This window comes from Hyaena hyaena, unplaced genomic scaffold, assembly GCF_003009895.1.
Source record: "Hyaena hyaena isolate Hyena2069 unplaced genomic scaffold, ASM300989v1 scaffold_298, whole genome shotgun sequence".
In the NCBI taxonomy this organism is placed as follows: Eukaryota; Metazoa; Chordata; class Mammalia; order Carnivora; family Hyaenidae; genus Hyaena; species Hyaena hyaena.
Genome location: NW_024080927.1, coordinates 1,301,634 through 1,324,823, shown reverse-complemented (window position 1 = coordinate 1,324,823; position 23,190 = coordinate 1,301,634). Strand labels below are relative to the sequence as shown.

At 39.5% G+C, this 23,190-nt stretch overlaps 2 protein-coding genes across 2 annotated transcripts in view; one reads left to right on the top strand and one right to left on the bottom strand.

Annotated features, from left to right (window-relative positions):
- Positions 1–7,311, bottom strand: part of SKA2 (spindle and kinetochore associated complex subunit 2) — a 28,461-nt gene extending 21,150 nt beyond the window's left edge. The window contains exons 1-2 of the mRNA XM_039247317.1: positions 7,191–7,311; positions 2,036–2,042 (exon numbers count right to left, since the gene is read on the bottom strand). Coding sequence (XP_039103248.1) covers positions 2,036–2,042; positions 7,191–7,311 — 128 coding nt within the window. The remainder of the gene's footprint in view (positions 1–2,035; positions 2,043–7,190) is intronic.
- A 638-nt stretch (positions 7,312–7,949) lies between these two features.
- PRR11 (proline rich 11) overlaps positions 7,950–23,190 on the top strand; it is a 28,054-nt gene continuing 12,813 nt past the window's right edge. Inside the window, exons 1-2 of the mRNA XM_039247310.1 lie at positions 7,950–8,030; positions 22,530–22,662. Of these exons, the coding sequence (XP_039103241.1) occupies positions 22,535–22,662 (128 nt within the window). The 5' untranslated portion in view covers positions 7,950–8,030; positions 22,530–22,534. The remainder of the gene's footprint in view (positions 8,031–22,529; positions 22,663–23,190) is intronic.

Below are 23,190 nucleotides of genomic sequence, written 5' to 3'. Positions count from 1 at the left end.
GGGCTCAGGTCATGATCTCGCGGTTCGTGGGTTCGAGCCCTGCGTCGGGCTCTGTGCTGACTGCCAGCTCAGAGCCTGGAGCCTGTTTCGGAGCCTGTTTAAGAGTCTGTATCTCCCTCTCTCTCTGACCCTCTCCTGCTCACGCTGTCTCTCTCTCTCTCTCTCTCTCTCTCCTAGAAATAAATAAAACATTAAAAAAAAAATTTAAAAAAAAAAGAAACCATAATCCATAGAAAAATAAATGTATAAGTTGGACTTGATAAAGTCCAACTTTATCTCACATTTATTTGAGAGGGGAAATAAGAGAAAATTAAAGGACTCTCATAATAATTAAAAAGACAAACATCTCAATTTGAAAACTGATTCAAAAATTTCAACAGATATTTCAGTAGAGAAAATATATTAACTGCAAATAAGCACATGAAAAAATGTTCAATATCATTAGCCATCCTGGAAATGCAAATTTTTTTAATGTTTTATTTATTTCTGAGAGAGAGAGAGACAGTGTGAGCAGGGGAGGGTCAGAGAGAGAGGGAGATACAGAATCCGAAACAGGCTCCAGGCTCTTAGCTATCAGCACAGAGCTCCACGCCGGGCTCGAACCCACAAACTATGAGATCATGACCTGAGCTGAAGTTGGATGCTTAACCGCCCGAGCCACCTAGGCGCCCCAGCAAATTTAAACTATAACAAGATACCACCACACAACTATTAGAATAGCTAAAATGAAGAAGACTGACAATACCAAGATACGAAATGTTGGTAAAGATGTGGAGAAACCACAGCTTTGGTAAAAATTTCAGCAATTTCTTATGAGATGAAGCATATATTTTATCACACTACCCAAGAGAAACAAAAACACTACATTATGTCCAAAGACTTATACCATAATGTATAAGTACCACAACTACTTTATTCATAATAGGCAAAACCTATAAACAACCCAAAGCCCATAATCTGGTAAATGGATAAAGGCTTTGTAAGGCTATAGCAATGGAATACTACTACAATGAAAATGGTCCAACTACTAATATGTACAACAACATGGATGAATCTTATTGTGTTAAGTGCAAGAAGCCAGGCACAAAAAAAAATGCAAGCTATAAATTATTCCATTTATGTGAACTTCTAGAAAAGGCAAAACTAGAGATTAATGATTGTCAGAAAGTTGGAGGGGAGGAGGTTGACTACAAAAGGCAGGAAATGTTAGGTGACAGAAATATTCTTTATATACCATGTCTGTGGTGGTGGTTGCATGACTGTTCACGTTTGTCAAAACTCATCAAACTATACAACTAAAATCGGTACATTTTATGTATGTAAGTTATATCTCAAAATTGATTACAAAAAGGTAATGGATATACACTTTATTATATTTCTTTATTACAAAAAGAAACTTTAAAACAAGCATTCTTGAGTTTTAAATTCAAGTATAAACTACACAGTATACAAAATTAACAACAATTAAGATTTGGGACAAGTTATCATATGAAACATGTAGCAGAGATTGTTTTCATCACTTACTAATTCACCTTAAAACTTAATTAAAAAAAAAACAACAAGATTTGCCAGAACCTTTCCAAATCTGTTATAGAAAGAAGCAAAAGACAAAGCACTTAAACAAGCCATAACAACTCTAGCTATAAAAAGTATGATCTCAGTGTGTTTCATAATGCATTAATTATGATAGTGAGCTTTTAATTAGTTAAAAAAAAGTTTTTTCAAGTTATGACTTTTTAATACATACACTTTGGGTAATAAAATTACACACTTCTTAGCAACAAAGTTTGTGACAAATTACTCACAGATAATGAAGAAAGATGTAAAGCAAGAATCAAAATTCTGGTGTGCATTCTGCTTTCAGATGCTTTGACAATACTATTGCACTGCTAGCTGTAAAGTACAGTAGTGCAATAAAGTCAGAGCATTCGTTAGCAGAAATTGGTAGGAAAGGAACACAAAAGCATCTTGCATCAGTTGAAGCTTCAGTGTGAAAAGAATTTAAAGAAGGGCTGCCATTTTGGACAGAAGACACCCCAAACCTAAGAACATGTATATCAATGTTAAAAAGAAACAACTGAACTTAAATATCAAAATAGTTTTCTGATGACTAATCTCTGATTAATATTCAACAGAAATCTGTAGAAAGGAATTATGTAAATACATCCTAAGCTTTAGAAGTTATTAACATGGGTATTGTTAAAATGTTAGGACTGGTATTAACAAACCAGTTATAATTACTACTAAAGCAAAGTTGTGAAAAAGATTTCTGTTCTTGAGACATGTTGGTTAGCTCCCCCATAGCAACTGATTGTTTAAGAATATCAGAGAAAACAGGGGTGCCTGGGTGGCTTAGTCGGTTAAGCATCCGACTTTCGCTTAGGTCGTGATCTCGTGGTTCGTGGGTTCGAGCCCCGCGTCGGGCTCTGTGCTGACTGCCAGCTCAGAGCCTGGAGCCTGCTTCAGTCTGTGTCTCCCTCTCTCTCTGACCCTCCCCTGCTCACGCTGTCTCTCTCTCTCTCTCCTAGAAATAAATAAAAATATTAAAAAAAAAAAATATCAGGGAAAACAGGGGCACCTGGGTGGCTCAGTCAGTTGAGCATCCAGCTCTTGACTTCGGCTTGGGTCAAGATCTCACTGTTCATGGGTTCGAGCCACACATCAGACTTTGTACTGGCAGTGTGGAGCCTGCTTGGTATATTCTCTTTCTCCCTCTCTCTGCCCCAGTCTCGCTCATGTGCTCTGTCTCTCTCTCCCTCTCAAAATAAATAATTTAAAAAAAAAAAGAATATCAGAGAAAACAAATGAAAAGTAAAATAAGTTTCCCGATCTCTAAATACCCAATCTATGTTTCTGGAATCTAAACTGCATTAAATACTAAAAAGCTGTAACCATCGTATAGCTTCTTATCTCAAAAGTTTACAGACTTCTAGGAATTAATGTCTCCTAAACAAGCCCCTACCTAATGGAATACTATGGAAAGGGATTTTAAAATTTCAGTGAACCCCTGGGGTGCCTGGGTGGCTCAGTCACTTAAGTGTTCAAATCTTAATTTCAGCTTAAGTCATGATCTCACAGTTCATGGAATCAAACCTGGAATCAGGCTGCACCCTGAAAGCACAGAGCCTGCTTGTGATTCTCTTTCACTCTCTCTCTCTCTGTCCTTTCCCTACTTGTGCACATGTGCATGTGTACACACATGCTCTCTGTCTCTCTCTCTAAAGCAATAAATAAACTTTAAAAAATAAATATATAGGGGCGCCTGGTTGGCTCAGTTGGTTGAATGTCCAACTCTTGATTTCAGCTCAGGTCATGATGCCGGTGTCATGGGCTCAAGCCCCATGATGTCAGGTTCTATGCTGACCATGGAGTATGCTTAAGATTTCCTCACTCTCTCTCTCTTTCCCCATCCCCTTTGCCCCTCTCCCCTGCACTCTCTCTCTCTCTCTCTCTGTAAAATTAAAAATAACACATTTTTATAAATAAACAAATACAATTTCAGTTAAGCCCTAAAGAGCTTAGATATAGGAGGAAATCATCTCCCATTTCCTTCAAACATAGAAAAATCAGGGAGAAAATAATACATGGTACAGGAGGAGGTTCTGAGATTTTAAGAATCCGGTTTTCTTGGATTCAAGCCAATTATCACCATCCTAACCTTTTAACTGGTAAGAAACCAATCAAAAGTCAGATGTAAGCCCAGAAATAGAAAAAGTACGATAGTATAACATTGTACTTTTGTGCATAATCACTAGTGGTACCACAAAAGAACACTGGACAAATACCACTCAATCAGTAAGTGAAAGGGAAAAAGTTAGAGAACAAAAATAACCATACAATGAGCTTATTCCCCCATTAATAATGTTGATTGATGCAAAATACTTTCCATTATTTTCACTAACCTTTCTTTAAATCAGCTACTTGGTTATATTGAACCTTCTAAAAAATGAACTCAAATTCAGGACAACTGGAACAGGAATGACTTGGCCTCAAATCCTAGGCCATGTAACTCAGGTATTAGAATAGTTCAACTCTGCTAGCCGAGGATTTAGTATAAGCCAAGTACTTATAATAAATAAATAAAGTATTTAAGAGTCAAATAATTTTCTGAATTAGAAATTAATCCAACTGAGAAAAATATGAAATATTTTTTAATTTTTTTTTAATTTATTTTTGAGAGAAAGAGAGAGACAGCGTGAACAGGGGAGGGTCAGAGAGAGAGGGAGACACAGAATCCGAAGACAGGCTCCAGGTTCTGAGCTGTCAGCACAGAGCACGACGCAGGGCTTGAATCCACAAACCATGAGATCATGACCTGAACCGAAGCCGGACGCTCAACTGACTGAGCCACTCAGGCACCCGTGAAATATTTTTAAAATAAGAGGATCAGGCTGTCTACAAAATGAGAATAAACACTTTCTTTTCCAAGTTCAATACTATGCGTTCTCTTTCACTTACTAAATTTTCTTTTTTTATTTGAAAGAGAGACAGAATGTGAGTGGGGAGGGCAGAGAAAGAGGGAGACACAGAATCTCAAGCAGGCTCCAGGCTCCCAGCTGTCAGCACAGAGCCTGAGGTGGAGCTCCAACCTAGAACCATGAGATCATGACCTGAGTCAACCCCCAACACTTAACTCACTGAGCCACCCAGGTGCCCCTCACTTATTTAATTTTCAACATTAGTTCCTCAACAAATACTTTATTCAAGTAATGTAGAACCAAAACTCAGAGAATTGTACAGGAAATAATTTCTTCCCAATCATAGAAACTAAACTAGATCATACATACAGCACATGGCAAATCTGAAGATAAGACGCACCCTCTTTTACTATTCGATCAATAAAAAGCAGTAATAAGAAAACTGTAATAGTTCAAATACATTTTTAAACTCTAATGATTATGGAAACAAACTAATAACTGGAAGGGAGGCGGGGAATGCTACCACTAGGTTACCTGCAAGTAATTTAAGAAGACCTGCTTTCTTCTCTTCATCTCTTAAAAAGAATTTTTAAAAACTACCCCAATCATTCAAATACCTACAAGTTTAAGAGCCTGGCTACCTCATAATTTTATAAAACTTACTTTTATCAAGATGTACACTTAATCATTTTCCCTTTAAATTGTGTTCAATCTAAACATTCAAACATCTAAACATTTAGAGGGAAAAAAAAAGGCGCCTCGGTGGCTGAATCAGTTAAGCGTCCGACTTCGAACTCCAGTCATGACCTCCTAGTTCCTTAGTTTGAGCCCCATGTCGAACAGCTCAGAGCCTGGAGCCTGCTTCAGATTCTGTCTCCCTCTCTCTCTGCCCCTCCCCCACTCATTCATTTTCTCTCTGTCTTTCTCTCTCAAAAAATGACTAAACATTTTTAAAAATTGTGTCTGACTTTGGGTCAGGTCACAATTCCACAGCTCTTGAGTTCCAGCCCTGCGACAGGCTCTGTGCTGACAGCTCAGTGCCTGGAGCCTGCTTGGATTCTGTGTCTCCCTCTCTGTCCCTCCCCTGCTTTCGCTCACAGTCTCTCCCTCTATCAAAATTAAATAAACATTAAAAAAAAATTTTAATTGTGTTCAATCTAAAAAAAAAATAAGGTCTGTGAGAATATTGACTCTTTGTGCAGTCAAAAAAAAAAAAAAACCCTTAATTGGTACCTCAAAAATAAACAGCCAACTTGAGGGGGGGAGGAAAACTGTTAAAAGCAGAATTAGTATCATTTAGCATCTTACAATTAGGCAGAAATCTCCATCTGGAGGGAGAAATCCAGAATGGGTAAAAGGACAAGATGGTGTTAAACATTTATGCCTGTTGACAGAATCAAACTAGGATACTTGACATGTTCTGGTTCTTTTGTTTGTTTAAAGACAGTTAATTATAAAAATAATAAAACTTTGAACTAAAAGTTCATTATTACAGGTTTGGAAAGTGGCAAAAATTCTCCCTTCTTCACTGCCATTCCCTCCTCATCCCACTTCCCCCCCAACTCCCACAAAGAAAATTAAAACTCAAAAAATTGTTAGAATCAACTGGAAAGCTTCAAGTCGAATTTGTATAGGAGAGGCACTACAATTCATTAATACATCAGGAGAAAATAATAAGATATATCAAGCTCTCCTATTTTCTGGCCGTGGGAATCAGGGTATGGTACTCAGTTTCTTCCAGGATCAGTACAAGTGCAGATGGCTAAGTGACCGAAGGTTCAACTTGGAGAGAGCAGCCCTGACACAAATGGTGTCTAAGTTGTAATGCAGGGTATGGTAGGGAGAGGACGGGCGGTTTGAGATGGAGAAGAAAGATTCGGGCTTTTTGAATTAATTTTGTTATATTCTTTAACAAAAAAACAAAACAAAACAAAAAACGAAAGGAGCTCAGTGATGGGCGCGTCCTCCAAATCCCACATATTAAAGAAAGCCAGCCTAATTCAAACATAGTAACGTGGGAGGGCGGGGGGAGGGCTGAAGATAGAACAAGGGGAACCAAGAAGAAAAAAAGCGCGGGCGATCAAGCTGGTAGTCTAAGAATGGGAGAGAGGGAATAGAGAACAAATGAGGAAACGATCCACAGAAGAAAACTAGGACAGCCCTTCAGCTTGGCGCCCTGGAGCAGGCCAAGCGGCAGCCGGAATCCTCTCCAATTATTCACCCGCGCCCACTACTTTCATAAATGAATGAAACTAGGCAACTCGAAAGCAGGGTGCCTTCCTTGTCCCAATTCCTCCCGCGCTCCAAGAAAGGAGCTGGAGGTTGAGGTCCCCATCGCTCACACCTTTCCCCCACCCAAAGGTGGCCCCTTCGATCCAAACATAAATTGGTCTTGGGGCTTCCTCGGCCGCTAAGAAGTTGTGCACTCGAGTCTAGAACCTTTCTCAGACTTTCTCAGCCCGCCTTGGAGAACGCGAATGGCTCTGCCCTAATGGGATTTCTCTCCGCCCCCCTCGGTTTGCTCCCCACCTCATCTTCCATCTCCCTTTCTTTTAGTGTGAACGACCTCTCCCCTTCTTGGGACGGTTAGGGATCATTCCACTCACGTCTTTTGGGGGGGAAATACACAAAACACTACCTGCACGAGCCACAGCTCCTTGAGGGAAGGAAAAGGTAAAGGCACGGAACAAGGAATTCCAAAGGCCAGGCTACCTCAGCATCTCCCGCCATTTCCCTCACGAGTTTCCCGGATGTAACCCCTTCCCCCGCGGCGGTTAAGAGACCAGGCGGCTGAGACTCCCTTTGATACAAGAGGAGGGAACTCGAATCTGGTCCAGCTTCTGCCGCTCAGGGTTTCCGGCGACTCGAAATTGCATTCCACCTTGAAGGCCATCCGGGAGAAATAAACTACCCAGTAGATCTCCTTTACTTTACACTCACCATCAGTTCCAGCTTATCGACCTCCGCCTCCATGTTGAATAGTTGACATTCCTCAGACCGCGGCGGTGCTTAAGCCGCAAGCCGTACTAGCACTGAGGGTGCCTATTGGACAGCTGTCACTCAACGTCTCGCACTCATTGGTTCCTCTACTTTACTGGTGCCCGCCCATTGGCGATTGGGTAACGCCCCCCACATGAAACACCTTCTCCAGTTGGGCAAAGACACAAAACGCCGCAGGAGGATTGGCTGCTGTACACCTTTTTTTTTCCATTGGCTGCACCCTCATCTCTACTTTCAATTTCATAGCTAGGGCTCCGCAGAGAAGAGATTGCGATTGGTATAATCGGAAGAGAGCCAACCAATTACACAAAAGCTACCACAAATAGCATAGGGTACACGACACACCTTCTGAGGTCTCCTGCTTCCCCTCCCCTTCGCTCCCGCCTTCCACTTATTCATACAAGAAGCGCCTCAGCTTTCATTGGCCAGTGCTTGGTGACATCTTAACCAATCACAAACCAGTCTGTGCTCCTACAGTACCGAGAGCGCGAATCGTGAAGAGACCTTGGCAACGATTGGCCCCTCCGTGATAAGGTTTTAATTTTGAATTGTTCTACTTGGCGAGGGAGCGGCCACTACCCGGACTGCATCTAATCCCGAGCTCTTAGACTAGTAAGTGCAGGGAGATCTCCGTTTGTTAGCTGGGCTCGCATCTTTCGTAGCTGGGCCTGTTGCTGCTTGTGTTCTTATGATTTACGGAGGTGGGGATTTTGGCTGTATTCGGGGAGATGCAGCTGGGAAGAGGAAGTTTGAGGGTGGGTAAGAAATGCTCGGCCTGGCTCCATCCTAACCATGCTTGCATTTAATTAACGCTCTGCAAAATGTTTTGGAGCAAAGCGTCTACCTTCCTTTTGCACGTTCCTTTAGATTCACTTTTGTCCGGAGACCAACAGCATCTTCATAACTGGGGCGCTTGTTAACAATGCAAATTATCGAGCTCCACCCAGACCCGCTGATCAGAATATGAATTTTAACAAGATCCTCAGCCTTAGTGGTTTTTATGCACGTTAAAATTTGAGAGTGTACATTACTTGATAGCGAGTATTACTATGTTGCTTGATAAACTCTTAATATCGTCTATCGTTTTATGAGAGTGTCAATTTGTAAAGTGTGCCCTGTTTACTCGTGCCTAATACGGTGCTGAACTACATTTTAGGGAGCTGCAATCTCGGTAGAGAAACAAGACAGAAACTAAAAAGGCAATGTTGCACAGTGTAAAACAAAATTAAATACAACCAAGTACCAGAAGTAGCCTTATGCATGTTCAAGCGTAATAAACTGGTCGAGGAAACTGATAAATTGACTGAAAGCTGCTTATGGAAAAGTGTAAGAAACCTCCATAAAAATGTGTTTTTACAAAGAGCGTAATGAAATGCAATTTTCATTTTCATTGCTGTCAGTTTTGGAAGTACCTCCTGACCAACAGCAGTTTTCATATTATAGGGTGGAGTTGTTGTTTTTAATTTATTTTTTTGTTTATTCATTTCTGAGAGAGACAGACAGATTGTGAGCAGGGGAGAGTCAGAGAGAGAGGGAGACACGGAGCCTGAAGCAGGCTCCAGGCTCTAAGCTGTTAGCACAGAGCCCTAAGCAGGGCTTGAACTCGGGAACCGAGATCATGACCTGAGCTAAAGTTGGACACTTAACAGACTGACCCACACAGGCACCCCTAGGGTAGGGTTTTAATAGAAGGAACAGTGCCAACTACTGCAGAATACTGTAATTCTTACTCTATTATTTATTTAACCTTCATACTGGGAATAGTTTTGGAGCCATCCTTAAGCATATGTAGGGATGGTATGATTTAAAGAACTTAAAAACCTCCCTCACTAAGAGATTTTCCAAAATTTAATTGTATTAAAGCATATTCGTTAACTAAAAAGGAGACCTCTTGTTAGTTAACCCTTAGCAGGAATGATTTATTTCATTCATTTGTTGAATGAGAATTATTTAGTGCTTGCTACCGTCTTGGTCCTGGGGAAACAAAGATGAGTAAAATTTATTCTAACCTTGAAAATCTCACAGTCCAGCTGGGTGGCAAACATGCAAACACAAATTACAATGCAATATAATAAATGCTATAATAAGAACATGTATACAATTTATAGAAGCACAAAAGAGATGACGTTTTCAGCCAGTATAAATTCCATAAGGACAGAGACTATGTTGGCCTTGTTTGGAATTGTGTCCCAATACCTACCACGCCTACCTACCATGGTGGATTAGCAGCACTCAACAAATATCTGTGAGAAAAAGTAACAGTATCTTGAAGGCGATGTAAATTGACTTGAAAGAGGATACCCCATGGGGCGACTGGGTGGCTCAGTGGCTCAGTTGGTAAAGTGTCTTGACTTCAGCTCAGATCATGATCTCACTGCTCTTGGGTTCAAGACCCACGTCAGGCTCTGTGCTGACAGCTCAGAGTATACAGCCTACTTCAGATTCTGTGTCTCCCTCTCTCTCTGCCCCTCCTCCACTCACACACTCTCTCTCAAAAATGAATAAATATTAAAAAAAAAGGAGGAGGAGAAGGATACTCCAAGCATGGGGAAAGACTATAGAAAGTATACTATTTGGTGTTTGCTATACCTGAAGTACAAACTGCTAATGACTAGAAAAGATGAGGCTGCAAAGGACCATCAGAGTAAATTGTGACAATCTTTTTTTTTAATGTTTATTTTGAGAGAGAGAGAGAGACAAAGCATGCATGGAGGAGGAGCAGGGAGAGGGAGACACAGAATCCAAAGCAGGCTCCAGGCTCTGTGCTGACAGCTCTAACCCACAAACCACAAGATCATGACCTTAGCCAAAGTCTGCCGCTTACATGACTGAGCCACCCCGATGCCCCTAAAAGTGACCTTCTTAAAAGTATGGTGAGGAATTTAATTTATCCAGGGGATGATAAGGAACCTTCAAATAGTTTTATGCAAAACAACAACAACAACAACAACAACAAGGCACCTGGGTGGCTCAGTCTGTTAAGTGTTAAGTGTCTGACTCTTAATCTCAGTTCAGGCCATGATCTGAGATAATTATGGACTGCTTATTAGATAACATCAAGATTAAACTTCCTGACTGTGATTATGGTTTTGTAGGAGAATGTCCATGTCCATGTTAGGAAACTCAAGTTCAAGTACCTAGGTGTGAAGTATCATAATGTCTGCAACTAACTCCACTCAGCCAAAAACCAAAAACTATTATTTGTGTATATGTATGTGCTGTATAGTTACATATATGTATATATATTATATATTTTTTGGAAACATTTCAGATTTTGTGAAAATTTACAAGAAGAGTATAATTGATGCTCATATTATTTACCTAGATTCATCAATTGTTGTCTTTTGGTTTAGGGGTGGGTGTGTATGTAATATATAATATATGTATAATATATAAAATATAAATTTATATTTTACAGATTCTTATTACATGTGTTATTTATAATATACACTATACACACACCTATACAGAAAGAAAGATAATGGAGGAGCGCTTGAGTGGCTCAGTTGGTTAAGCGACCAACTCTTGATCTCAGCTCAGGTCTTTTTTTTTTTTTTTTTTTTTAGTTTACTTATTTGGAGAGAGAGAGAGTGTGCACATGAAGAGCACAGAGAGAGAGAATCCAAGCAGCCTCCATACTGTCAGCACAGAGCCCAACACAGGGCTTGAACTCAAGAATGGCGAGAAAAATCAAAAGTCTGTCCTTTAATCAACTGAGCCACCTAGAGTCCCTCAGCTCAGGTCTTGATCTTGGGGTCCTGAATTCAGCACCACTTTGGGCTCTACACTGGGCAAGAAGCCTACTTAGAAAAAAAGGGGGGGTACACCTGAGTGGCTCAGTCAGTTAAGCGTCTGATTTCAGCTCAGGTCATGCTCTCACAGTTGGTAGGTTCCAGCCCCTCTTCAGGCTCTGTGTTCACAGCTCAGAGCCTGGAGCCTGCTTCTGATTCTGTGGAATCTGCCCCTCCTCCGCTCACACTCTGTCTCTCTCTCAAAAATAAATAAACAAAAATGTTTAAAAAATTTTTTTAAAAGATAAGAAATTGGCAAATTTAGGTGAATAGTATACAAGTATATTTTTCCAGAATGAATATGATTTTTTATTTTTTATTTTTATATTTTTAATTTATTTCTTATTGAAGTATAGTTGACACATAATGTTACACTTGTTTCAGGTGCTGACATACAAGTATTAATGATACTAATAAATTTGTCAAGGTTTGAAATTTTTCAAAATAAAAAGAGTAGGAGAAAATAAACTAAAACAAAAAGCATTTTAGGGGAAGATGGCAGAAACAAGTGAACTTACAAGACAGAAAGAGGAGGGACAGGATGAATGAATCAGATAAATATTTCAAATTCATGCATATAAACATAATATATATAACATACAGATTATATATTTTATTCTATAATGGAGAATCCTCATTTCCTCATCTGCCTTTTTTTGTGAGTGTTAGTAATATTGTTTTTAATCACCCTTAAAGTCTTTTCAAAACAAGGCAGGTAAAAAGGAAGGAATAGTACTTTTAAATAAAAAAGTAGGAAAAATGCTTTGAGTAATCATGAAAAAAAATGAGCTTCTATCTAGTGTTAGCAGTTGGAATCCCACTTATTCCAGCAAAAAGAATTTGTAGGTCTCAAGGGACAAGGATATGTGTTTTAACCTACAAAGACTGCTGTAGATTCATTCAGGTAATTATCCTCTACAGAATACCTAATGCTTTTAATAAAGCAATGATTATAAAACAAACTTCAGCTTGAGTTCTCTGTCTTGTTTGATGTAGGAAGTCATTATCTTTCATTTTTGAAAGAACAGTTATCACTTTTGAATGGAACACTAATCTAGGAATTATCTCAGACTGAACCTTTTTACCCTGACAGATGTGACATATCTCTCAATTCTCTGCATGTGCCAATTACTGTATTTAATTAAAAGGTTATTAGAGTAACAATGACCCAGAGCCCAGGACACACACAGAAACACACAGACACACACACACGTACAGAAGAAAAAGGAGAAAATATGATTTAGTTCCTAGATTTTTTTCATTGAAAAATTATCTCCAAAATGACATACATCAGCTTATATAGGACTCTTTAGAAATCTGAATGAATGGGCATTGGTACAACCACCAAAGTTCTAGGAAGAGATGGCTCAGTTTCAGAATGGTAGTACTCTATTTTTCTAGCTAATAATATATACCAGAGGGGCGCCTGGGTGGCTCAGCCTCGGTTAAGCATCTGACTTTGGCTCCGGTCATGATCTTATGAGTGGTGGGTTTGAGGCCCGGTCAGGCTCTGATGCTGACAGCTCAGAGCCTGGAGCCTGCTTCAAATTCTGTGTCTCCCTCTCTGTCCCTCCCTCACTCATGCTCTCTTTCTCTCTCAAAACTACATAAACATTTTTAAAAATTTTTGGCGGGGAAGCGCCTGGCTGGCTCAGTCGGTTAAGTGTCCAACTTCGGCTCAGCTCATAATCACACGGTTTGTGGGTTCTAGCCCCTCATCGGGCTCGGTGCTGACAGCTCAGAGCCTGGGGCCTGCTTCGGATTCTGTGTCTCCTTCTCTCTCTGTCCTTTCCCACTCCCACTCTCTCTGTCTCTCTCTCAAAAATAAGTAAACATTAAAAATATGTTTAAGTTTTTAAATAAAAATATAATATATACCAGAGATTAATTGTCAAATACTACTATAAGTCTTATTATAGTTAGAAACAAACAAATAGCAGTCCTCTGAATCATCTCTTTATAATCCTGACTCCCATTTGCCAAAGACAATTACTATCCATTCTTGTAATTGTTTCTGTTTACCTCCATGTTTCTAACATTTTTTTTTTAAATGTTTTATTTATTTCTAGGAGAGAGAGAGAGAGAGACAGCGTGAGCAGGGGAGGGTCAGAGAGAGAGGGAGTCACAGACTGAAACAGGCTCCAGGCTCTGAGCTGGCAGTCAGCACAGAGCCCGACGCAGGGCTCGAACCCATGAACCGCGAGATCATGACCTAAGGGAAAGTCGGATGCTTAACCGACTAAGCCACCCAGGCGCCCCTTTTTCCCCCTATTTTAAATACTCGAGATGATTTCTATTTTCTTGACTGATATAGGCAGAAAAAAACCTATAAACATCCACTCTCTCCAAAGTCCCCTAAACAAGGCCCCTAATCCCAACATCTAAAACTCAAAAAATAAACATTGCACTTACCATTTTGGAGTGAAATTTCTGGGATTACAACCCTTCTCCCAGAATTTATACCTCAAGATGAATTTGACAGAGGAAGAAATCATCTCACTCCTCTGGGCCTCAGTTTCCTCATCTATAAAATGAGATGATTTCATCTGTAGCAGGCTGAATTGATGGCCTCCAAAAGATCTGTCCAAGTCTTAATCTCTGGAACCTGTAAATATTGCCTTATTTGAGGAAAGGGTCTTTACTCATGTAATTAAATTAAGGACTTTTATTTTTAAGAAATCTCTACATCCAGCATGAGGCTCGAACTCATCACCACAAGATATAGAGTTGCATACTTTGCCAACTGAGCCAGACAGACACCCCTTAAATTAACGATTTGGAGATGAGGAGATCATAAACTAGTATCTGGGCAGACCCTAAATCCAATGACAAATATCTTTATAAAAGAGACACAGCGTAGAGCATGCACAGAGAAAAAGAGAAGCAGTGGGGCCATAGTCAGAGATTGGAATGATGCAGCCCCAAGCCCAGGAAGGCACCCAGCTACCCAAAACAGGAAGAGGCAAGGAACAGATCCTTCCCTAGAGCATTGAGAGGTAGCACAGCCCTGCTGACACCTTGATTTTGGAATTCTAGCCTCTAGTACTGTGAAAAAATGAATCTCAGAGATACCTGGCTGGCTCAGTCAGAAGAGCATTCAACTTTTGATCTCAGGGTTGTGAGTTCGATCCCCACATGGGATGTAGTGATTACTTAAATAAATCACAATAAATAAATAAAACTTAAAAACACTGAATTTCAATTGTGTTAAGACACGAAGTTTGTTGTAATTCGATACAGCAGCCATAGGAAACTAATTTCACTTGCAATGGCTGCCATGATAAAGTAGCACGGACCAGGTGGTCTATATACCAGAAATTTATTTTCTCACTGTTCCAGAGGCCAGAAGTTTGAGACCAAGGTGTTACCAGAGTTGGTTTCTTCTTAGGCCTCTCTTTTAGCTTGCTTTCTCACCGTGTCCTCAAATGGTCTTTTCTCTGCACACACATCCCTGATGTTTCTCCTGTGTCTTCAAATTTCTTCTTTTTATAAGGACATCTGTCGAGTTGGATGAGAGCTCACCCTAATAGCCTCAGTTTAACTTAATTCCTTCTTTTTTTATGTTTATTTATTTATTTTTGAGAGAGAGAGAGCACAAGCAAGAGAGGGGCAGAGAGAGACACACACAGAATCCCAAGCAGCCTCCAGGCTCCGAGCTGTCAGCACAGAGCCCAACACAGGGCTCAAACTCACAAACTGTGATATCATGACCTGAACCAAAGTCAGATGCTTAACCCAATGAGCCACCAGGCACCCCTAACTTAATCATTTAAAGGGCCTATCTCCAAAGACATTCTGAGGTACTGGGATTAGGGCTTCAACATATGAGTTGGGGAAGGGAGTAGGGGATACAATTCAGCTCATAACGTTCATGTTCTCTTCCCTTGGCCTTTTTATCAGTTCCCTGAGTAAACTGTAGTGTTGGCCGCATTAAGTACTTTTCCCTCTCCCAAGAACTTTCTTTCCCCAGACCTTATCTCCCTTGAGACCTGATAAATTGCAATTCGTTCTTGAGATTATAGCTAAATATCACTCCCCAGGTTTCTCGCTATTCATGATCAAAATACAATTCACTGCTTTCACTGAAGCATTATTTTGTTTTGTTCTGAGTATGTGTGTGTTTAATGTCTGTCTTCCTTACCAGACTGTCAGCTCCATGATATGACAAACAGGATTCACATTGTACCCATAGTCCCTGGTATGTAGCACACACAAAACAAATATATGAATGAATGAATGAATGAATGAGCTTGTGATAAATGAGAAAATATTATACAACACTTAGTATACTGAGAAAGCGTTCAATGCATGGTAGCTATTATCTTGATGACTCTGAGCCTTAAGAACCAAATTAATCTGTTATTACTTTGCCAAATATGTTTTCTTACAGACCGTCTTGGAAAATTCTTCCTGCCCAAGCTGTAGTCAAACATGTCACATAAGTGGTAAACTTACAAATGTGCCTGCCTGTGCTCCAACCATCCCTGGAGAATCTAGAGCTGGACTTTCTCCCACATTGCCACAGCCAGCCACCCATCTTCCTCCTCTTCCACCTCCACCTCCACCCCCTCCACCTCCTCCTCTCCCTCCACCTCCACCACCTATAGCACCTTTGCTGCTCAGAAAATCCAATCGCACTAAAGCACTTCAGGTAGGAAATAATCCAGTAATAATGTGTTTTGGTCAATGCATAATGTAGGAGTAAAGCAAGACAGCCTTTAAAAATAATTTTTTTAATGTTTATTTTTGAGAGAGAGAGAAACAGAGTGAGAGTTGGGGAGGGGCAGAGAGAGAGAGACAGAATCTGAAGCAGGCTCTAGGCTCTGAGCTGTCAGCACAGAGCCCAATGCAGAGCTCAAACCCAAGAACTGTGAGATCATGACCTGAGCCCAAATCTGGCACTTAACCTAACTGAGCCACACAGGCACACCACCACCCCCCCTGCCCCACGCTCCCCCTTTTTTTTAAGCTAGGTAGACTTTTAAGACTAGGCTAAGGGCCTTTAGAGGAAAGCCACATTTTTTTTTCTGGTTCCATATCTTAATTATGTCAATTATTATGTTTTTAAAAACTCAGGCACATAGGAACTCACAAAAGCTGGATTTAGAAATAAAAGTGATATTTTTTAATGTTTTATTTATTTCTGAAAGAGAGAGAGAGAGAGNTGCTCTCTTTCTCTCTCAAAACTACATAAACATTTTTAAAAATTTTTGGCGGGGAAGCGCCTGGCTGGCTCAGTCGGTTAAGTGTCCAACTTCGGCTCAGCTCATAATCACACGGTTTGTGGGTTCTAGCCCCTCATCGGGCTCGGTGCTGACAGCTCAGAGCCTGGGGCCTGCTTCGGATTCTGTGTCTCCTTCTCTCTCTGTCCTTTCCCACTCCCACTCTCTCTGTCTCTCTCTCAAAAATAAGTAAACATTAAAAATATGTTTAAGTTTTTAAATAAAAATATAATATATACCAGAGATTAATTGTCAAATACTACTATAAGTCTTATTATAGTTAGAAACAAACAAATAGCAGTCCTCTGAATCATCTCTTTATAATCCTGACTCCCATTTGCCAAAGACAATTACTATCCATTCTTGTAATTGTTTCTGTTTACCTCCATGTTTCTAACATTTTTTTTTTAAATGTTTTATTTATTTCTAGGAGAGAGAGAGAGAGAGACAGCGTGAGCAGGGGAGGGTCAGAGAGAGAGGGAGTCACAGACTGAAACAGGCTCCAGGCTCCGAGCTGGCAGTCAGCACAGAGCCCGACGCGGGGCTCGAACCCACGAACCGAGAGATCATGACCTAAGCGAAAGTCGGACGCTTAACCGACTAAGCCACCCAGGCGCCCCTACCTCCATGTTTCTAAAAGACATGCTTTTTACAATACTATTTCTTTCCTTCCTTTCTTCTTTCTTCCTTCCTTCCATCTTTCCTTTCCTTCTTTCTATTCAGTGTTAAACACTTATATAAATTAGATAACTGCTGATTTCCACTTTCTCTCCTATCTTTACAATATACCTATATCATATTTTTGGCTAAATAAATAATCACTGTTTATGCTCCTAAATATTGTGTAATAGCTGAACATGTAATGTTACTATGATTACATTTTTTCTTTTTTTCCTAGTCATTTTAAAATGCTTTTTAAAAAGCATTTATCAGTAATCTGGCCCCAAATTTATAGAACAGTAAACTCAGCTCAGAAAGGTCAATACACTAAGTAATTTATTCATTTCCCTTTTTGTCCCTTAGAGACAATGCTACTGATGCCTGCTGTCAGTCTTGCTCGCTTCACTGGCTGTGTGTGCTCTTAAGACAGGAATTTTTAAAATTTGTTTTAAAAACTAGTTTTTGTAGCTCTCATGACCTAAAAATGGTTTATACAATTTATAATAATTGAAGAAAAATCAAAAGAAGAATATTTTGTGACTCATGGAAATTATATGAAATTCACATTTCAGTGGCGATAAATAAAATTTATTGTAAAAAATTTATTGGAACACGGCCATGCTCATTTGTTTTAAGTACTGTCCATGGCTGTTTAGATGCTACAGTGGCAGAGTTGAGTGGTTACGGCAGAGACCAGGTGGCTTACAAAGCGTAAAATATTTATTATCTGGCCCTTTACAGAAAAAGTTTGCTGACTCCTGCCCTAGTTCTGCTTCAAAGCTGTCTTCCAAGGACTCCTGGTCACTATTGCCCTGGAAATTGCCACTGTTTATCTTAATTCTGTCTTCACACTTGACTAAAAGTTTGACAAGGTATAAAATTCCAGGATGGAAAACATTTCCTTCAGAAGGGTGGCTGTTAAGTCTGATACCATTCTATTCTCAGTCCTCTGTATCTATACTGTTTTCTATCTTGTGAAGCCTTTAGAAGCTCCTCTTTATTTTTGTGATGGCATGCCTCAATGTGGATCTTCTTTTGTGGACCATTTCAAACAGAAAATTCAAATCTTTCAGTTCTAGGGAATATTTCTGTATTGTTCATTTGATAAAATTCTCTCCATTTCTCTGTTCTCTCCTAACACATTTATCTTCCAACTGTTGTAATATGTTTTTAAAATATCTACTACTTTTAATTTTTAAGAGTTTCTTTTTCATCCTTCTTGTTTCATGAGTACAGCATCTCTCTCTCTTTTTTAAGTTTATTTATTTATTTTGAAAGAGAGAGGCAGAGGGAGAAAGAATCTCAAGCAGGTTCTATGCTGTCAGTGTATAGCGCAACGCCAATCTCAATCTCCTGAACCATGAGATCATGACTGGAGCCAAACTCAAGAGCCGGACGCTTAACTGACTGAGCCATCCAGGTGTCCCTACAATAGCTTATTTTCTGAAAAATTTCAAGTTTTCTTCTGCTTCCTATATTCTTTCCGTTTCCTCTGAAATGGAAATATTTTTCCCCCTCTTTTTATTTTGGCCTCTGTCTTTCATGTTAGAGACTTTCCTAAAATGACTGATATTCTTCGGCTGTTATATGCCAGAGGAAGGCACAAAAAAATGAAATTGGAAGCTCGAAGTACAGTAGGTGGATCTCGTCAACCTGTGGATACCACAGTGGGTAAATGATCAAGAACTCGGCCATTTTGGGAAGTCCCTAAATGTCATTATCTGTAGGTCCTTTTTCTTTGGGCAGCCAGTTTCCCTGGAGAGGAATCTTCTCGCCTTCTGCAAGGGGAATGAAAGGTATGGGGGTTTGAGTGAGAAAATTAAAATTGGTGGCCTGTGTTCTGGGAGCTGAGCTGAGGAGGCCAATTGAAAGTCTCACTTTTGAGTTCAAGAACCCCATATCTTCTGTATGATGACACACACATGACTCTGCTATTGTTATGCCTGATGGCCCACAATTCAGCACCCCTATGGTTCAACTTCTCCAGAGAATAAACCTATCCGTCTTTTGGGAGAGGACATAAATACCAGGAACTGCCTGGCTAAGAGGACTGGAAGACAGACTCCAGAAGCCTATCCAATCCTTATAATGACTTAATTAAACCTATTTTAACCCCAACTTAAACTTTAAAAGGTGCAAAGTAACTTCAAGTCCAGAATCTCCTTAAAGTAAATTATCTTGCTTCCAGTTGGTTTCCCTACCACAGGCCTCAGCTCTCTTCTAATCTGCCAAGTTTTTTGCCATTCATCCATCTGCTTTCCATTTTCCATAATTTAGTCAATATTCATTATCTGTCATAGTCTGCTCCCATTCTTTGCTTTATGGGCTTATAATTTTTTTTATTTCTTTACTGCCTTATTGTTTAAGACTTTATTTTTAAGTAACCTCTATACCCAACGTGGGGCTTGAACTCATGATCCTGAGATCAAGCATCATATGCTCAACTTACTGAGCCAGCTGGGTGCCCTATAATGTTCTTTCTTGTAAATTTCATATACAGCTGATTTTCAGAGAATACTATTGTTGATTTTTACAGACTTCTTGTATCTGTAGCCAACCTAAGGTTGCAATTTATAAACAAGTATAGTCCTAATAGGAATGGCAGTTGATATTTTCATTTATTATTCTACGGAGTAAGATAAAGTGAAACACAAAGATTTCTTTGGATCTTCACTTCAGTTTTATAAGCAGCCACTTTGATGAATCAAATACTAGTTTTCAAATACTAGAATATTCCTCAATTTTTTAATGCTATTCACAATGTAACAATTACAGACAAGATATGCTTTTAAATTTAATCTGCATTATTAACATTTTCTTTATCACTTTCTTAACAATCAACAACAAAATGAATCAAGCCCTGATTTGTAGTGTTGTTGTTTTTTTAATTTTTGTAATGTTTATTTTTGAGGATGGGGGTGGGAGGGGGGAAGCAGAGAGACAGAGAGACAGAGACAGAGGATCCAAAGCAGGCTCTGTACTGACAAGAGAGAGCCCTATATGGGGCCGTAACTCATGAACCTTGAGATCATGATCTGATCTGAGCCAACGTTGGTCACTTAACCAACTGAGCCACCCAGGTGCCCCTGTAGTGTTTTTTGATATCCATCGTTTAAATACTCCCATCATGGGCAATTTCAAGTTTTCAATATGAAGTCATTGAAAGTGGGGTTGGAAAGAAAAGAACATTCTATAGCATTTTCACTATAAAGATACAATAAGGTGAATAACCTCAAAAGCATGGATAATAGTAAAATCATTAGAAAGTGATGAGTTTTGCATCATATTTATTACCATATTAAATATAAATTATCTAGGGGGCTCCTGGGTGGCTCAGTCAGTTAAGCGTCTCACTTCGGCTCAGGTCATGATCTCACAGTTCGTGGGTTCGAGCCCCGCGTCAGTCTCTGTGCTGACAGCTAGCTCAGAGCCTAGAGCCTGCTACGGATTCTTTGTCTCCCTCTCTCTCTGACCCTCCCCTGCTCATGCTGCCTCTCTCTCTCTCAGAAATAAATAGAAAACATTAAAAAAAAATTTTAATATAAATTATCTAATTATAAGTTTATATAATTTAATTTTAATGATGGATGTGTTTAACAACTAACTCGCAGACTTCCTGAAAATGTAGCAGTTGACACTAACCCCAGCACACCATTGGAGTGGAGATAAAGGTATAGAGCCAAGTTTATACCAGAATGTCCAGCTCTTTAAAGTCTATTTTTATAACTAAGGGATTGGTGAGTATAAGGGGGGAAAAATGGCAGGAAGCCAGTTCTCTGTGTCAGTTTGATGTCTAACAAAAGATATCAAAGGGAGAGAGGGAACAGAAGGGGGAGTGCTGTGTAGGGGAGGGCAGATTGAAGACAAAAAGAGGAGGTTACCATGGAAGTCTCAGATTCTGGGGATTTCAACCAATGAACTCTGCACCTTAGAGAGAGGTTCCCAGTGACACTTCTCCATAGAAAGTTGTGGGCATGGGTTTGATGAGGTTTAATCTTCTTTTCAGGCAACCACAAGATTGCTGCTTCCTCTGAGGCTTCCCTAAACCTCTTCATTCAGAGCAATTTGGTTTTTGTGTTATTTTAAATGTGTTTAAAAAAATGAGTCCTTTAGCCATCCTTTGTAGTTAATAATCCTTGCTTGGCCTTTCATTATTTCAGCAGGAAGGAGAAGTGATATAAGTGATAAGGCGAAGTCAGCTAACTATTTTTCAGTATGTCTCCCAAGCCTCTAAGAACAACTAAGGAAAACACTCTGTTTGAAACCTGGCATCGATTCAATAAGATACTATAAGGAAATTTTACTCCTAAAAGAGCTGTTGATAAAATGCACTGTCACCCATTGCCATTAGGGGTGCCCTCTGCAAATCCAAAGCTCTTGGTAACTACAGTAACCCACTTCTGTTTTTGTAATGCACAGCGGGTAAAAAGGCTGGGTTTCTTCGGTCAGTGCAATCTGAGAGCTGAGCAAGCCTAGAGCTGCATACCAATTATTGAAAGGTTACTGGATGAAAAAAGTGGAATGAATGTGTATTTTAAAGGCCAATTGTTCCTATTCAAATGTAAGTTTTAAGGGAAGGAGGCCCAGCCCTTGAGACCATTTTTATTTCTGCTACTTGAATAAGGACATCTTTGTTCTTCAGGTAGCAACAATTGAAACCAGCAAAGCTCTTCTTATCGAACTAGCTCTGACTTCATTTTCTTTAGAAAAGGATCTAAATTAAAAGCTAACACTAGATGATGTTTTAAAATGCTTTAAAATAAATGTTTTAAAGCCCCCATGTCTTAGATTTTGTATATCTCCTATTTAATCTACTGTTGCACGATAGAGTATTAGAAAGAACATGGTCTTTCTAGACTTACTTATTTACTGCATTACATTGGGCAAATCATCTAATCTTTTTATGTCTCAGTTTACTCTAATGTAAAAAGGGGAATAAAAATCCTCTTCCCCAGGATAAAACCTTGCAGGATTTATTCACTGAAGATTCACTGAGAAAATGTACATGAAGGTGCGTAAAAGTAAATGGACATTCAGTGGTTAAATTTGTTTCTTCCACTACCAACTCCACCTATCACAGTGGATGCTCAGTAAATGTTACTGGTAAAGAAACTTTTAATACCAACTATAGCCATTTTCTCTGTTATAAGAAAGGGAAATACACTTGACTTAATGAAGAAAAGCAAGACAAGCACAATATTAGAGAGTAATGTAATGCCAAAGCCGAGTCTCTCTAAAGATACTTCAAATCTGGGTTTCCATTTTTCTTCACTTCAGGGACTTCCGGGATGCTGGTAGTAATGTATTTCCTAAGGTTGGTTACAAGGGTGTGTTCACTTTGTGATAATTCATTGAACTGTAGTGTTAAGATTTGTGCGTTTTCTATATGTATATATTATTCTAAAATTTAAAAATGTAAAAAAAAATTTTGTCTACAGAAATCATGCCCAAGTTCAAGCAACGAAGAAGAAAGTTAAAAGCCAAAGCAAAAAGATTATTCAAAAAAAGAGAAGCCTCTCACTCTGAGCCCAAGCTAATTACACCTCCTCCTCAGCCACCCTCACCAGAAAGGTAAGGTATAAATGTCGAGCAGAAAGTAATATTAAAAATCTGATCTGTTAAGGATAGGGTTGAAGTGGAAAATGTTGGAGTTCAGAGCCAATGGCCAAGAAAGAATTTTTTGAGACCTCTTCAGTGCAAAAAGATGGTTTTATTAAAGCACAGGGACAGGACCCATGGGCAGAAAGAGCTGTCACCGGTGTTGTGATGGGTGGCAGATTGTATACTTTCAAGTGGGTAGGGGGTTAGGGATAGCATAAGTCTCTAAGAAATTTGGAAGCAAGGTTTTCAGGACCTTGAAGGACTAGCTGCTTTTAGGTTAAGGTCATTTACTAACTATCTTAGTAAAACCATAGTCGTGAGATCTTTAGATGTGTATCAGCAGGTAGTATGTTTGGAGAATGATTGCTAACATATATCTTGGGAGAGTAGAAATAAAGGAAGTTTCCATAAGTATTTTCATATGCTAAAGAAGACTTACAGGATCCTGGGAGGTCAGTATAATATTAAGCTAAGACTGCCTTTTGCCAGCTGAGCTCC